This window comes from Schistosoma haematobium, chromosome 2 (genome assembly GCF_000699445.3).
Source record: "Schistosoma haematobium chromosome 2, whole genome shotgun sequence".
In the NCBI taxonomy this organism is placed as follows: Eukaryota; Metazoa; Platyhelminthes; class Trematoda; order Strigeidida; family Schistosomatidae; genus Schistosoma; species Schistosoma haematobium.
In genome coordinates this window covers 44986359-45004034 of record NC_067197.1, presented here as the reverse complement: position 1 = coordinate 45004034, position 17676 = coordinate 44986359, and the positions used below count along the sequence as shown (strand labels likewise).

Sequence of the window (17676 nt, the reverse complement as noted above, 5' to 3'; positions counted from 1 at the left end):
CATCAAACTACATCATAAGGCAAGGGCTAACTTGTAATCCTGATAAGGAACGAAAGAGAGAAAGGTCAAACGACACAGCATAGGGAATTGGAAGCAGACATCAGAAGGATTAATAGCAACTGGAAGGGATTGTCCAGGACAGAGTTGGATGAAGAATGCTGGTGGGTGGCCTATGTTCCTCCACGAGGAGTAACAGGCGTAAGTTTTTAAGTAAAATCTGAATATTTTCGTTTCTTTATTTGAACAAGTAAATATTGGTACAAAGGGGCACCGAATATATATGCGCCACACAAATCAAGTGATTTGTGTGTGGGCTGTGATACTGTCCGATGGGCCCAGAACGGTTTTCTTAAGGGGCTACATCCCGAGCCTTCCACTTAGAGGTCTAATCCACAATGAGCAACGTCAGGAGATACAGTCCCATGTTAGCTCGTGACCAACAATAGATTCATACACCGTTTGTTTATTTAGGATCCTGAAGTCCATGTGCACCATTGGTTTAGAATCATGGTTTACCAAGTGCCCTAGGTAGATCCACCATCTCTACAAATCCAGTTAAAGTGCCGGACATTCGCCTTTCATCCTCTCAATTTCATAAACTAAAAACAGTATGTAAGACTTTCCTAACAGTAACTGTACACGCATGTTCATATGAGAGGATTTCAAGAGAGAGAGAGAGAACTGACTCGCCCCATCATCGGTCATACCAGGACATTCGGGTTTTTTTTATAGTCTATGTTAATAGGAACATTTATTCAAGAAACTTGTGCTTCTACATATATATATATATATATATATATATATATATATATATCAAACTCAGTCAGTCAGCTTCAACGTAGGACCAGGCAAATATATACATCGGTACAACTTGCAATACCTCATTAGCACAGCAAGATGAACACCAAATTCATAGCAGTTAATTCAATGGTGGTAATTTACAAAAGAAAGATTGCATATAAGGATATAGTAAAGGAAGAAAGAATTAGTTCATAGAAAGAAATATTCGGAAAGTTCGTTTGGCTTTTACCACCTTACGTCACCTATGGCGAAGGTAAGATATCCATCTATCAATAAAAGGACGAGTATACCACGTATCAGTTCGTTCTGTTTTACTTTACAGCTGAGAAACGTGGCCATTAAGAGTAGAAGATACTCGTAAGCTACTAGTATTTGATCATAGATGTCATAGAAATATTGCTCGCATTTGCTAGCATCACCAGATAAGTAATAGTGAGGTTAGACATAGGGTATAAGCGAATGATGATAAATCAGTTGATGAGGTTGTAAATCTTCATCAACTAAGATGGTTGAGCCATGTGTTACATATGCCTTAACATCATTCACCACGACGCGCAATGCTGAGTGGTGTTGAAAATGGTTGGAAGAAAGTTAGGGGCGGTCAAACCAAAACGTGGTATCAGCCCTTGAACTCACTAACTTCTAGTCTAAACCATATTAGTAGATACAAACTACTTGTTTAGGATCCGTGTGACTATCGTACCCAATAATGGTTGAAGATTTTGGGTAACATAGCTCAGAATCGATCACAATAGCGTAGATGTATACAATAAACATATTTCAATTATAACCTCATGATGAATAGTTTCTTGTTATTTCTTGTATTATATCTATAAGTAAACAAAAGAATAATAATAATAATAGATTGACCTATTTAGTATATTTCTTTATTCAAAACACTGTTGTTTCTTCACAAGTATTACATAGTTCATCAAATCTCGACTCAATAAATATTGAAGTCAATTTATTCTATAGATTCACTTAAGATATGAATATTTCAAAACTATATAAACTACTACTGATAAATATATAATAACCTTATATTATTATTATTATTATTATTATTTCAGGTCAATGTTATATATGCCATACAAATTGTAATGTAGTTTATTTTGTTATGTCATCTTATTATTGTTATTCTTAATCATCAAAATAAAAAAATATAAAAGAAAAGAGAAAAATTTAAAAAAAGAAAGAGAAGAGAAGAATTAAAAAAGAAAAGAGAAAAATTTAAAAAAGAAAGAAAAGAGAAGAATTAGAAAGAGAAAAGATAAAAATGAAAAAAGAAAGAAAAGAAAAACTGGACGTTTATTTCTTTTTTTTCTTCTGCTTTTTTATCTATTTATGAATCATAATCACCAAGTATTTATTTATCACCTTACATACAGGGTACAAATCGTGTACTATTATTATTATTATTATTATTATCATTATTATTATTATGAATCTATGTTAAATGTCCAACTTGAACCGTGATTGAACATTCCTTGTTTTGTTTTATTTTATTTTTTTTTGTTTATTTGTTTACAAATAAAACTGTTTCATTTGTTTATAATGACATTACATTCTTTCATAAAAAGTTTTATATGAAAATTATTAAGAATGTTTATAATTACTTAGATCAGTCAATTAGTCAATAATGTAGAACTCCATACGTACGTACATCAGTTCGGGTTGCCATACAACATATATATATATATATATATATATATATATATATATATATATATATATTATTGATTGAGATCATGAACCGATTGATGTTAGACCGACATTGAAAACTTGGAAGCACTGAATAGACGTTGCATCCTATGGTGCGACTTCTCAACAGTGTGTATCCACGATTCCTCTCGTGGGATTCGAATCTAGGGCCTTCATATTGTTTCTTAATTATTCTTGTCTTCTCTTACTATCCATTAATAATCTCCATAACCCTATACTGATAATAATCATGCGCTTAGTAGTGAATAGCTTTATGAGAGAATTATAGGAGTTCTAGTGAGAGACCGTGACCAGTGGAGCTATTCCGTGTTAGGTAGAGACATGTATCTACCCTAGTACAATGAAACATGGTTGCGAAATTTTGTGGACTGGTTGAAGTTTGACATTAACATCTTTGGATGCCGGCCAGCTAAGTGGTCTAGAGGTTAAGCGTTCGCTCATGAGACTGAAGGCCCTGGGTTTGAATCCCACGAGCGGGATCAATGATACGTATTGTTGAGAACACCCACAGTAGGACGAAACAGCCGTCCAGTGTTTCTAGATTTCCAATGATGGTCAAACATTAATCGGTTCATAATCTGAATCAAAAACTTAGTTATCTGCACAACCCTATACTGATAAAAATGCATTATTGTTTTAAATATATAGATTTTATCAGGAATTAAAATTTTTACTAAATACACTAGGAAAACATCTTTACAATACAATATAAGTTATAATAATATACCCTTGTGGATTAGGGTAATTTAACATTGATTTTCAGTAAAACTAGACATCATCCAGATCTTTATGTGATGATAACCCAAACAGTACACAGTTTAATCATGTTTAATAAGAGAATCAAATAGGTGGGATCATGGGAATGTACACTGTTAAGAAGTACCATATTAGGACGAAATATCCATTCAGTGCTTCTAGGTTTTTCATGATAGTCTTACTAGGATTGATCAATGAATTCAACTATTAAATTACTATGATCTCCGTAAAACCTACTTTCTGATAATACAAGTTAACAATTTCATTAAATTAAATGATATGAGATAACTCGATTCCGTATTAGATTGTATACACTCAGTACTAAGGAATACTTATTACATAAGGAGTATTTATTTGAAATCGTATAAATCATCATTAGAAACATAATTATCTTGTGTATTCAATGATTCCTTTAAATTTTAAAGTATTTCAATGAATGAATGCATTCATTACACACACGTTACTTCTTAGATCATGTCGTATAATAGAATGAGTTCAGTTCACACGTCTTTTCTCACCAAACCTCTTAGATTTTCATTACACTAAGTAATGAAACTTATATTTTAGACCTCCCATTTTTCGGATCAAGAATCAGATCGAAGGGAGACACAATTAAAACAAATACGCAAATAATAACAGATTAAAAGTGAACAGTAAACAATCAACATCGAATTCGACAAGACAAGTTGTTAGCCATATAAGAAGAAAATCAGAATACTTCACTTCTACCTGACATTTGTGCTGATGTTATTCGGAAGAATAATGAAAGCTCCACAACAAAACTACCCAACATAAAGAATGAAACTCCACTAAAACCATTCACCTGAGCCACAAATCCCTACCATCTGAACATTTACATTCTATACATTGTATATTTTATTATCAGAAGGGATTTTTGTGAATATTCTAGTAATTTCAATAGTTGAGAGCATGAGTTAATTGTAGCTAGACCGCCATTGAAAACCTAGAAGCACTGAATGACCGTTTCTTCCTAATATGGGACTCCTCAGCAGTGCGCATCCACGATTCCGCCTCGCGAGATTCGAACACAAAACCTATCGGTCTCGTGCACAAACGCTTAACCTCTAGACCACTGAGCCGGCATCCAACGCTTTTATTGTCTAACTTCAACTAATCCACGTAATTGAGCGCCACATACACCATCTCACAATAGACGTGGTTGAACTTCACTGGTTCATTTATCTTAAAACATAGATATTGGTACAAATAGGCGCCAAATACATATGCGCCACACAGATCTCATTTGATTTGTGTGAGGGCTGTGATACTACCCGGCTGCCCAGATCGAAACAGGTGGTTTTCTAAGGAGACCACACCCGGAGCCTTCTACCTAAAGGTCTGATCCACAAGGTAGTGGAGCATCGTAAGGAGATGCAGTCCCATGGTAGCCAGTGACCAACGATTGGTTCATACGCCATTTGTTCCTTCAAGATACTGGAGTTCATGTGCACCATTGGTTTGGAATGAGGGTTTTCCAACTCCCCTAGGTGGACTCTCCGTATCCACCAACCCGGTTAAAGCGCCGTACATTCACTTTTCGCCCTCTCAATTTCGTAAACAACACCCCCGCCACGTGAAGACAGTGGGTAGGACTTCCGTGACAGAGGCTATTTAGGCGTGGCCATGTGAGAGCATTTGGAGAGGGAGAGCGGACTCTCCCCACTCTCGGCCGTACCAGGGCATTTGGGGGTCGCTGCTTCTCACTAGAATTCCAGGGAATACCTCTTGAAGGTTTTCCATGGTGGTCTAGCTTCAATTGACTCATGATTTCAATTATTTAAATTACTATAATCTCCACAAAACCCCTTTATGATAACTTAAATTTGTCAAAAGAACCAACTTCATAGATGTGTATTAATATGTGTTATTTAACAAAACTATTATTTGTGTATCAATTTAAATATTTCGAAACTTCTTTTATAAATTACATAATTTATATGACATCATCAAACTGAAGAACATTAACCAGTCAGTCATTCAGCTACAACGTGGAACCAGGCATATATATATGCATATATAACATTGAATAGTACATTATATAGAATTGTCTAAAATTGTAGAGTATTAATACAGTCAATGAATTTTATTCTATTAGAGACACAAATGATGTTGTCTAATCAAAGAGATGATAAAGTAGTTATAGAGTGATTAAAGATATTAGACTCTCAACTAATAAGTCGTAAGTTCGAACCCTGATCTATCCATTCACCCTTGTGTAAACAATATGGTTGAAAAACACTAACATACAATCTATACTCTGTATATGAAGAGTATATATATACATGTATTTTGAACACTGGTTTAGTAGACTGTTTAGAATTGAATCGCATCAATTATAATATATATGCATTGGGCGTGTCAATATCCAACTATCCTAAATAATCTTTTATTAATGAAATAAGTCATTGATAGGGTATAGACATTTATTTGCACTTAATTGTATTGCACTTCTACATAGATATTTTGTATTGTTAGTTATGTAAATGTGTTAAATACATATATACAATATATAGAAGAGAACAATATTGTTTTCAATTAGATCCTCATCAGACTTTCCTCTAATATACAGTAATATGTAATTATTAAACCAATCAAAGCAGTTTATGAGTCATTGATAACAATCGAATAGATTACATAACTAAAGAAATAAAAAGTACAAATTAGTAGTGTGATCTTGATTGAAATGAGTTATCTACAAGGTTTCCTGAAGTTGCAATTCAATGGAGATGTAGCTAGTGATGTACTACGTGATAGACTAATGAAGAGAACGTTTAATGCAGCCAACTTCTGTCTATCGTACTCGATCCGATCTATGATGATTCCTCAACTCTTTCTTCGTCTATTTTTCTTCACCCCCTCTCATCATTTTCCTCTTTATCAGGAAGGGCTTTGTGGAGATTTTAGTAATTTCAATAGTTGAAATCATGAGTCAACTGAAGCTAGACCACCATGAGAAACCTGAAGGCACTGGACGGTCGTTTCGCCCTAGTATGGGACTCCTCAGTAGTGAGCATCCATGATCCCATCCCCCACGAGATCCGAACCCATAACCTATCAGTCCTGTGTGCGAGCGCTCAAACATTAGACCAATGAGCCGGTATCCAACAGTGTTAATATCTAACTTCAAATGTACGTTTCACTTCTTATTGTGTAATCTTATAGTTTTTATGAATGTTACTTCAGTGTTTAGTCATTGACCTATTTCCATTTATGTAACATTGATTCAAGCCTTTATTATTCTTATCACAATTAGTACACCTGTCATCATACTACTAATTTGTACTTTTCACTTCTTTAGTTACGTAATCTATTCGATTGTTATCATTGACTCATAAACTGTCTTGATTAGTTTAATAATGTCGTATTACTGTATATTAAAGTCTGATGAGGATCTAATGGAAACCAACTAAATTAAACTCATTAACTTAGTTCGAGTTCGTTGGCAAATTGTGTATATATTTGGAGGGCAGGGGTGAAGGGATGTTAAACAGACACTACTTAACTGTTTGAGCCAGGGTAATTATAATTGAATTGAAACATGCAACTAAGTGATAGGATGTTAAACACAGAATGCATTAGATTGTAAATGAGTCTTAGTATTTAGATGAGATAGTATGTTGAAATGGGAAAAACATTATCCTTTTAACCATTGTTTAGTAAGTTCCAACTCTAATCCATGTCACTTTAAGCAATTAAGTAGTATTAATAGTAGTTGGAGAAGTAGTGTTGATAGTAGTAATATTAACATCTATATACGAAATGTAACTCAAACTCAAACACACGATTGTGTACATGGTAAACGGTTTATAACTATAAATTAATTACTTAACTTATATGAGCTATCTACGTAGATTGAATTATATTAAAACCACGAGTTACCAGTGAAGATAGCGTATTGGATAGAACAACTTATTCTAAATGGATCTAAAGTTTCAGTATATGCTATAGAGTTTACAAGAATAAAGTAAGATCATGATGAACATTGGTTAACTGTGTTGATGTAATTGCTGAACATGTGCAGTAACTTGCACATTCAAATAGCCCATTCATGATCAAAATGTTTACTGACTAATTAAACTTATAAAAATGATCTATACGAGTGATTATAATGAAACATTTGGGATCGTGAAAAAAAGGATGAGATGATGATCAAGCGACTGAAGAGCCTAACTTCGAAGCATTTTTATGGATGTTCTAAATAGTGAAAACGGATATAGGATAAGTTAACTGATACAAGTGGGAAGTATTTTAAATAGGATAAGAATGATGTTTCCTACAGTTTTTAAAATATGTAATGTATGACCTTCGTTCAGTAGGCCTCGAATAACACAATGGAAAAAGTAAGATCCTCAAATAAAACAAGTAGAAGACCAACATAATCACACTTGATGGTGAGACTCTGGAAGATGTAGAATCCTTCAAGTACCTGAGAAGCATCATCAATGAACAAGGAGGATCAGATGCAGACATAAAGGCGAGGATTGACAAAACAAGGACAGCATTCCTACAATTGAAGAACATATAGGACTCAAAACAACTGTCAACCAATATCAAAGTCACAATGTTCAATATGAACGTCAAGACAGTTCTACCATACGGAGCTGAAAATTGGAGAACTACCACAACCATCATCAAACGGGTACAAGTATTGATAAATAGTTGTCTACTCAAGATACTCAACATCTTTTGGCCGGATACCATCAGCAATAGCCTACTGTATGAGAGAAAAAACCAACTTCCAGCTGAAGAAAAAATTAGGAAAAGACGATTGAAATGAATAGGACATACATTACGGAAATCATCAAACTGTATCACAAGGCAAGCCCTAACTTGAAATCCTGAAGGGAAAGGCAAAAGAGAAAGGTTTAACCACATATTACGTCGGGAGATAGAAACAGATATGAAGAAGATGAATAACAACTGGAAAAGATTGCCCAGGACAGGGTTAGATGGAGAATGTTGGTGGGCGGCCTATGCTCCTCCACGAGAAGTAACAGGTGTAAGTAAGTAACTATGTAAGTATGACCATCGTTCGCATACTTACTGAACAGCAACAGCAATTTGGAAGACTCTCCCGGTCTCCCAAATTGTAAGAGCATTCCATGTATCTAAATAAATGGTTGCTCAGATTGTCAGAAGAGACATCAGCCTCGTGATTTTCAAAGGATCTCGACTTTCACCACAAGGCGTCATAACTCTTCTAACTGAAGACCCTCTAACTCAAAAAGACATAGTTTAAATGGTTTGAATTATTTTTTCTGGTAAGCGTTTATTTTAGCAAGTTAGTTTTCTACGGGATGTGGTCTCTAACCCCATAGCCAACCCTCCTCTTTTATCTGGGCTTGGAACTGAAAGTAGCCCCAGATGGTCTCCAGGAGGATTTTCATTGGACAGAAACTAGTATAATAAAACAAATAAGGTTTAAATAAGAACTTAAGTATAATATAAAAATGAAATGATAACTTTTACACTTATGACAGAGTTGAATAGAGAATGCTAGTGGACAACCTATCCTCCACCACAAGGATTAACAGGGATAAGTAAGTATCACAGTGGAACATCTTTTATACTAAAAAATAATTGTACTTACCTAAAATATTTTTTAATTTTTGTTTCATTTCTTGAAATGTTTTTGATTCATTACATTCAATAATACCATCATTGAATAATTGTGTAAGTAATTGACATGTATGTGGATTTGGGAAAAGTATTTCATTATTTAATTGATCACATTGAAAATTAACAGGTTCAGCTAATGGAAACAACAACAACAAAAAAGTAGTATTTCACTAGATTATTTCTATATACTTAGTGATAGAATATCAACATCATCAAAACAACGACTTGTATGACCTTGTCTCAGTGCTAAATCAATAATGCATCAAACAGTATTAGCAATCTCGAGTCAACTCTGAGTTCGCATCGATCCTCTATATGACAACTTCTCAATTATTTCCAATTCGTTCAATTCAGAACATAAATATCAACCTCTTATGTGTGAATCGTATATTTCAGACATACATAGTTGATATGCAAGTAGACTAGACCGCAACACACCACAAAATGAAAAATAATAATGATACAAGATTAAGTCAAACGTAGTTGTGAGTATAGACGATTGTAACTAATAGATTGGGAATAAATTAAGAAATTTCACAAGTTGAAATCATGAGTCAATTGAAGCTAGACCATCATGGAAAACCTGGAAGCACTGGACGGCCGTTTCGTCCTGGTATGGGACTCCCCAGCAGTGCGCATCCACCACCCCGCACCTCAAAGGATTCGAACCCAGGATTTACTGGTCTCGTGAGCGAGCACTTAACCACGGTGTTAATGTCCAACTTCAACCAATCCATGAAGTTGCGCCACCATACATTATTGTCTTCAGTGAGTTCCTATCTCACAACAGACCTGGTTGGACTCCACTGATAACGACTTCTCACTAGAACTCCAGGAGTGTCTCCTGAAGTCAGTCACTAGTGAGCAGATGATAAATTAAGAATCGTATAACAGTGGTCAAGAAGTCAAATCAAAGATTGTGAAAAAAAAGAACATGAATATATGTGTAGATTAGTTATTTATTTTGTAAAAATCCTACTTACTTAATGATATATTATCACCATATAACCCAGCCATAACACAACGTAATGATTTAATAGTTCTAGCAATGAAAGTAGTTCTTAAACTAAAAGAAACAACAATATTATCATTATGAGTAATATGAATAGACCTACTGAAATTGAGATGGTTGAAATTGATATGAAATAAAATTATAATTGTCTTTATATTGTTTTTTTAAACGTATACCTAAATTATATGCATCTTGTTGACCAGTTTTAGTTAATTCACCAACTTTATTACCACCCTAAAAATAAAAATTTTTATATTATAATAATAATGAAATTTAATGTACTTACAGGTAATACAAATAATTTATCTAAATAATCAAATGATAATTGAGTTTGTTTCTGGGTAGATATATCAATTAAACGATAAGGAAATAATGTATGTGGTAAATCTGTAGATAGTTCTGGAGACCATATAGCCTAAGGGAGGGGGGAGGAGTAAGAGAAGGAGGAGGGGGAGGAGGGAGGGAGGAGGAAAATAAATAAATAAATAAAATACCATAATTATGATAATATAATTTTACTTCAGGGAAAATAGATGATTTAACATGAAATAAAGGTGTTCTTGCACCATGACGAAAGAATACTTGAACTTGTAAAAGTTTCATTGAATTATCCCTAAAACAAAAAATAAGTGTTATCATCATATTAAATAAATAAACTTACATAATCAAATGTATTGCACAATTATATAAATTGAGAAAATTCTAAAGAGCTGAAAAATAGAGAGAAAAAATCAACGATAAATATTCATCAATTCGGTGAGCGACTCTAAAGAGATCTAGAGAATGTCCACCCACATACTACGACTAAATGAGGGTTATAAGTCAGTCAGTCAGCCACAACATAGGACCAGGCACATATATGCAGTGGTCGAACTTGCCATACCTCAACAAGATGAACACCAAATTCATAGAAGTAGTTAATTCAGAGGTGGTAATACATCAAAGAAAGATTGCATATAAGGATATAGTACAGGAAGAAAGAATTAATTCGTAGAAAGAAAGATACGAAGCGATTTTAATCTCTTAGCCAGCAATATTTCTAAGGCATCTGTGGTCAAATATTAGTAGCTTACGAGTGTCTTCTACTCTTAATGGCCATGTTTCGCTGCCGTAAATCAAAACAGAACGGACTGCCGCGCAGTATACTCGTCCTTTTATTGATAGACGGGTATCTCGCCTTCGCCAAAGGTGACGTAAGTTGGCAAAAGCCAAACGAGCTTTTCGAATCCGTGCTGAGATTTCGTCCGATACCAACCCATTAGGGCTGATCAGACTTCCAAGATAAGTGAAGTTGTCGACGCGTTCGACTACTTCACTCCCTATCCTTAGTTCAGGTGTTGACGCAGACCAGTCCCGAAGCAACAACTTGCATTTAGAGGGAGATAGAGCGCATTCCAAACATTCTGGCATTGTTGCTCAGTGCTACCAAAAGATTCTGCATTTTATCAGCGTCTTCACCAAACAGGACTATTTCATCTGCGTATTCTAAGTCAATAAGTGAAATTCCTGGAAGGAGATCAACGCCCGAAAATTCAGTCGACGAAAACGTTATTTCCATCAACAGGTCTATGATGAAGTTAAACAAAAATGGAGAAAGTGGACAGCCTTGACGGACACCACTTGAGGTTGCAAAAGCATATGACAGTTCGCCATAAGCTCTGACTCGACTAGTAGTGTTGGAGTAAAGAGCCTTCACAAGGTTTATGTACTTTTGAGGTACGCCTTTCAATGACAGACACTGCCACAGAATCTCGCGGTCTACGGAATCAAATAAAATGAGAGCTATAAAGCAGTACGAGGAATTAGAATTATGATTTACAGTTTATAAATAAGGTTAGGAATCAAATATAAGGTTTTCATAACGAACTGATATCAGCTATAATACCAAAACTATATTTAGTTAAATGAATTAATTAATTTTGAGCCAAAATTCACGACCTATTATTGTAAATCTGTTTGGTTCGTCTATAAACTATAGTCTCGCCAAGAATTTTTGAAAATATTATATACACTTTTCGGATAGATGATTTACATATATTTCGCCTAATCTCAAGTAATCTAAAACATAATGTGATATCATACTCCCAAATATCCTGGTACGGCCGAGAGTGGGGAGAGCCAGCCCTCCTTCTTGAAATTCTCTCACATGGGCACGTGCATACAACCACTGTCAGGGAAGTCCTACTCAATGCCTTCTCGTGGCATCACTGTTGTTTACGAAATCGAGAGGACTAAAAGCGAATGTCCGGTGCTTTAACCGGATCGGTGGACTCAGAGGGTTCACCAAAGGGAGTTGGAAAACCCTGATTAAAAACCAGTGATGCATATGAACTCCAGGATCCTGAAGGAACAGATGGAGTATGGACCTATCGTTGGCCACTGACTACCATGGGACTGTATCTCCTAACGTTGCTCCACTTCCTTGTAGATCAGACCTTCAGGTCAAAGACTATGGGTATGCCCCCTGCCGGCTTCGGTTTGGACACCTAGTGTTATAAATCGCTCTTTTCTTACGGTTATGACCCAGCTATTCCTATTGCTTAGTATTCTCGGACACCGATTCACTCGACAAGTCCCCAAATCAGAACACGGTTGAACAGGAAAGAGATTATATTCCAAATAGCAAGTCAGAAGCACAATAGGGAAAACGTCAGTATATTTATAGTTTTTACATAAGAAGATTCCAGAGTGTTCTCCAACTATCGGCTAGTGTTGATTGGATAAGAATTAGCCAATCAGCGTGCACCAAAGCAATCATGCATTGAACATGCTTTAATCTAGTCTATGTCCCGCTAACACCTAGGCAGTATACCAGCCCTCACACAAATCGAATGATTTATGTAGCGCATATCTATTTCGTGCCTACTTGTACTAATGCTCATGTGTTTAGATAAATATAAAATAAAATGTGTGATATCATATGTAGTTAGTCAAGTGAAAATAGAAGCTTACGAGCAAATAAACATATCTATACGCTCAATCGTAAGTCACTTATGTGCCAAGACAGATAATACTCTTCATATATGAATTAATATTTGGAATTAAATAGCTTTAGATAGGTTTTAATCCTGGTTAATCAGTCATACTTATTAGGTAAAAGCTAATTATATTGCTGTCTTGTCTATGATACTGTATATCTGGTAGATGGGGGCAGATAAACGCTCAGTATTTAAATACTTTAAAGAAATCATAATGTAAATTGCCGGTGTTTAGAAGTGTAATTGAAGTTAATGAAATATTAAAGAAATAATGACATATATTAACGTATTTTGGACTATATTATATTCAATTGGAATATATATGTTTTAAAAAGATTATTCTCATAAACTTAAACGAAATACTAGCATTAGGTCTATATTTAGACCTAACTTTCACCAGATAATTTAACTTGGTCACTAGTTTAAAAGTTTTACAGTTATAAGACCAATTTATCGCTATAACTAGGAATTCTTCATCTACTTTAAAAAATACAAGAAAATTTTGTAAACGTTTCTATCATTAGGATTTTTTTTGTCTAGATAGGGATTTGTATAATTAGTCATAATATTCGTGAACTTTCAATCCTAGTATTCTTCAGAACCGATAAAGATATACACATTCATTATTCAAACAACAAGGAATGATCGTTTTAAAAATTAACTAGTTTTTCTTTTGAATCGTAACAAGTATATTCACTGAGATTCTAATTTGTTATTTGCGTGAGTTCTCATGTGTAACCCAGGGAGTGATAAAAAAACTGAATTGTATATTGGGAGATTTCAATCATAAGATCAACGGAAAGGCAAACAGCAAATGTTTTTATTTAGGCAAATGTTATGTCCTATAACCCGTCAAAGATATCACGTGACAAAATCGTTAATCAAAACAACGACTTGTATGACCTTGCTCCACTGCTTCTTTGGCTCCAATTTCAGCTTCGTAATCATCAGGTAGGATATGAAGTTATATTAGCTCCTCCCTTGGTTCTTACATCTTTCACTGACCTTCTGATTTTTTTAATGATACACTTATAATTGATATGGTTCTCTGTAGTGTGATCCGGCGAAACCCATGTAGCTTTGTGTATGCATTTGTGGGGGAATATGGTGGCACCTATGACCATTTTGTTGAATGCACACAAATGTCTCGCCATTCTCTTTCTTTTCTCCCAGCCCAGTCAGTCAGTGACGTAGAACTTCGTACGCACATATATCAGTTCGAGTTGCCATACCACATTAGCACAGAGATGCAGTTTTCGATTTAAATCCCGTAGTGGTAGAGGTAGTAAAATTATAAGCAGTAATCGGAAACATTAGGGTTTGGAGATATTATCTAAAGAGTATAATCCAGTGAAATAAATTTTGAAAGAGAAAAAAGAGACAAGGAGGATTCAGGAGATTAGAATTTGGGAGAACACAAAGAGTGGATGCACCTGCGCCACTCAGCCCATGTCGCCCATATTATCTTATTGTCAGTTGTTGCCCATTCTAACTTTGGCGTTTAGGTCTACCATCGGAATGGTCAGGTTCTTTCCTCAGTGCATCTCTGCGATCGATTGCAGCCTCTCGTAAAACCGATCTTTGTTATTTTCATTGTTATCATTGATAGGTGCATAGCACTGGATAATATTAATTGTGATCTTCATCACCCCTGTTTAGAAGAATGTTTTGATGATTCTGAATCCATGATTCCCATTCTATAGGTGCTTTTTGTGCTTCAATGAACAGCGAAAGTGTTGGCCATACATACATTCAATGACCGCCCCAAACATTTCGATCCTTATATATCTTATCACGACACTTAGAGTCGAGTGTTTGAATCTCATAGGGAAGATCTGCCATTATCGAAAATACTTTGAAGCTATACTGAATTGGCTGAAATTGTTGCAGGACCATTTATTAGCTCACAGTATGCACCAAGTTGATTACGATTCGCCACATACGCAAACTTTACGATGACAGCGAGTGTTCAGATAATAAAGTGATAGGCAGGATTATTTTTAGTCGTAAAATTTGCTGATTATGTAGAAAAAAAATGAAATTATTTATGAAAATGCAAGTACATTTAAGTAAAGTCCAAATAGAGCACTTTATGAGGCTAAAAATAAAGAACAGAGATCAATGTGAAAATCGAATAGATCCTAGAAACAAGCTAAACACTGAAGAACCGGTGAATAAAGATTTAAAAACCAAATATAAATTACAGGCGCACAAAGACGGAAATAAAGGAGGGAAATTCTAGTTATTATACATATCAAAAAATTTATTCCGGCAATAATCTAATTAACCTCGACTTTTAATCTTAATTCGAGTGAGCACTTCACTTTGAGTTAAAAACAGGAACATTACCATGAAGTCAAGAAAAAACATTCAGGACAATTGAATTTCCAGTTACAACCGGAAAACTCAATATGTGACATTTCAATTATAGAGATTTAAAATTAAGATTTCTTTAAGGTTCAGCACAGAACAACAACTGAAACTTTAAAAGTAAATCTACTTCAAAATCTTCAAGCGAGGACATTTTTAATGAGGAAGCATTTTCGAGTAACTGATGCTGACTGATGAAAATAATTCTCTGGACACGGCTCCGAGAAAACCCTGTTACGAAATGACTTATACTAAGTAAAACCTTCTGCAGTTAAAGATTACTCAATGAGCTGAGTACTTCAATGTGTGATTTGTCTAGGAACTTTGATCAAGACGGCAAAATTGGCATGATCTTTTCATATATGATAATAAACCCCCAGCTTCACTTATAATTTGTGCTTATTTAACGCAGCTACGCATTGAAAGAAGGACAACCTGTTGTTTCAAATTGTTTTGTAGCTAAGAGAAAGATTACTAAATACTATAATACTACAATATGTATCTGCGGTGTTTTTATAAAAACCATAAAACATCGCAGATACACATTTGTTATCATTGAACATGATATTAAAGGGATAAGCATCTTAGAAATAGTAAAAGGCAGAAAAGAGCAGAGACGTTAAGAATGAAATCAGGTAATCATGCTGATAACATACCGACATGTAAATAATTTACGATTGGGATTTGCAAATTGAAATAGAAGTTGTGACATATGATCTTAAAATTCAGACAAAATAACGTAGATATTTATATCGAATAAGGTGCGAGACGATATTTTTAGAAAATATTTGGTGACAGAAAAGTACCTTCAATTTACAAACACATACACAAACAACATATATAGCTACAATTAACACAAACGGCATAAGTGTCACAAATTTATAAGACGAGCAAAGGAACTAACCATAGGCTCATGAGCGTAAGGTGAAAATAGTTTAGAAGGAAGCGCTGGAGCCACGACCTTAGAAAGAAACCAATGCCCAATATTCTAGATAGGACAATAAAAATCCACAGTTATATTCTAGCTTGCATCATGTTTCTATGAAAGATGCAAAATAAGCGAAAACACATATATACTTAAAGTAAAAGTTAATGGTGTCGTCTGCATAGTTCTGAGACGGAGAAAATCTATTAATTTAAGACCAGTACTTTCTGATCGCAAAGTCATATATTCTAATGACTTAATTGTTGTATATCAAAATCCTTATTCATCCTGGTGAATATTTTGCGGTTCTTATAGTGAGAAAAGACTACTGTAAGTTACACGTTCCTTTTGCACACAACAGATATTTGTGGAGATAACTCTAACAAGCTTATTTTGTAAATAGTTTTTAATATTATTTGTATTTATTTTGTCAATTTTCCACTGTATGTACATTCATCATTAAATGACTGTACGTGTTGTTTTAGTCATTGACCTTGAAGACACTTTCCGTTGAGCTACTACATAGCGTGACATATTCGTGCTGGTTAACAAATACATTACTACTCACGCATTCCTAGTTCTATCTTCATTTGTGATTGAGTTAATGGAAGTTTAAATCAAATACTATCTACATTTATAGACTATAATCGGAATATATCACATCCTACGTTGGACTATATCGCTAGAGAGTTCACCAACCTGCTCAGAGTCATCAAGCATTTATAATTGTGGATTTACATTACTGGACTTAATCAGAACACGCAACGTTTGGGCAACTTAAGTAACGTCCTTAATTATTATTGTATTTGTAACATTTAACTTGTATATATTAATATTACTATTGATTGTTATTAACTTTGTTGATACCTTTTGCGTTTATATATTGTCTGGTCCACCACAATTATTTGGTGAGCCTCGTGTTTATCCTAACGGTTATTTTGTTTTTCATTTCACACAATTTACTGGCTTATTTTTTTCTCGTAATGTCCTCTCCCACTAAACTCATTGATATGGATTCGCCTCCAGTAACAACTTTTGTCTCATTGTCGAACTCTCCCGAAAATAATTTTAGTCCAGTTAATTCTATCTCAGAATTCAGACTCCCAACTTATGGAGCTAATAATCCCAGAGTCTGGTTTGCTCAAATTGAAGCTTTATTCATGGCTAGAGGCATAAGATCTCAGGCATCAAAGTATGCATACGTAGTCGGCGCACTTCCTATCGAGATTGCCGCTGAAGTTGGTGATTTAATCGATCACGTGCCAGAATCTGAACCATATGATAAGATAAAAGCAGCAGTTATTCAACGCACCACGGTCTCAGATGAGAAAAGGCTACAACAGTTGTTAACATCTTGTGACTTGGGTGATAAAAGACCCTCGCAACTTCTCCGCCACATGAAACAACTCGCCGGTCCATACAAGCTAGACGAAGCCCTCCTAAAGCAAATGTGGTTTCAAAGATTACCACAC

The 17676-nt window shown here is 34.8% G+C and overlaps 1 protein-coding gene across 2 annotated transcripts in view; it reads right to left on the bottom strand.

The window, feature by feature from the left end:
- Nucleotides 1-16483, bottom strand: part of ACP6 (Lysophosphatidic acid phosphatase type 6) — a 64516-nt gene extending 48033 nt beyond the window's left edge. The window contains exons 1-8 of one of the 2 annotated variants that reach the window (XM_051215339.1): nt 16357-16483; nt 16184-16318; nt 10593-10641; nt 10451-10544; nt 10218-10346; nt 10035-10165; nt 9903-9985; nt 8891-9052 (exon numbers count right to left, since the gene is read on the bottom strand). In XM_051215339.1, coding sequence (XP_051068553.1) covers nt 8891-9052; nt 9903-9985; nt 10035-10165; nt 10218-10346; nt 10451-10544; nt 10593-10594 — 601 coding nt within the window. In that variant the 5' untranslated portion in view covers nt 10595-10641; nt 16184-16318; nt 16357-16483. Of the gene's footprint in view, nt 1-8890; nt 9053-9902; nt 9986-10034; nt 10166-10217; nt 10545-10592; nt 10642-16183; nt 16319-16356 lie in introns of those variants that run through there. The other variant, XM_051215340.1, reaches the window with a different exon arrangement.
- Nucleotides 16484-17676: the final 1193 nt, after the last annotated feature.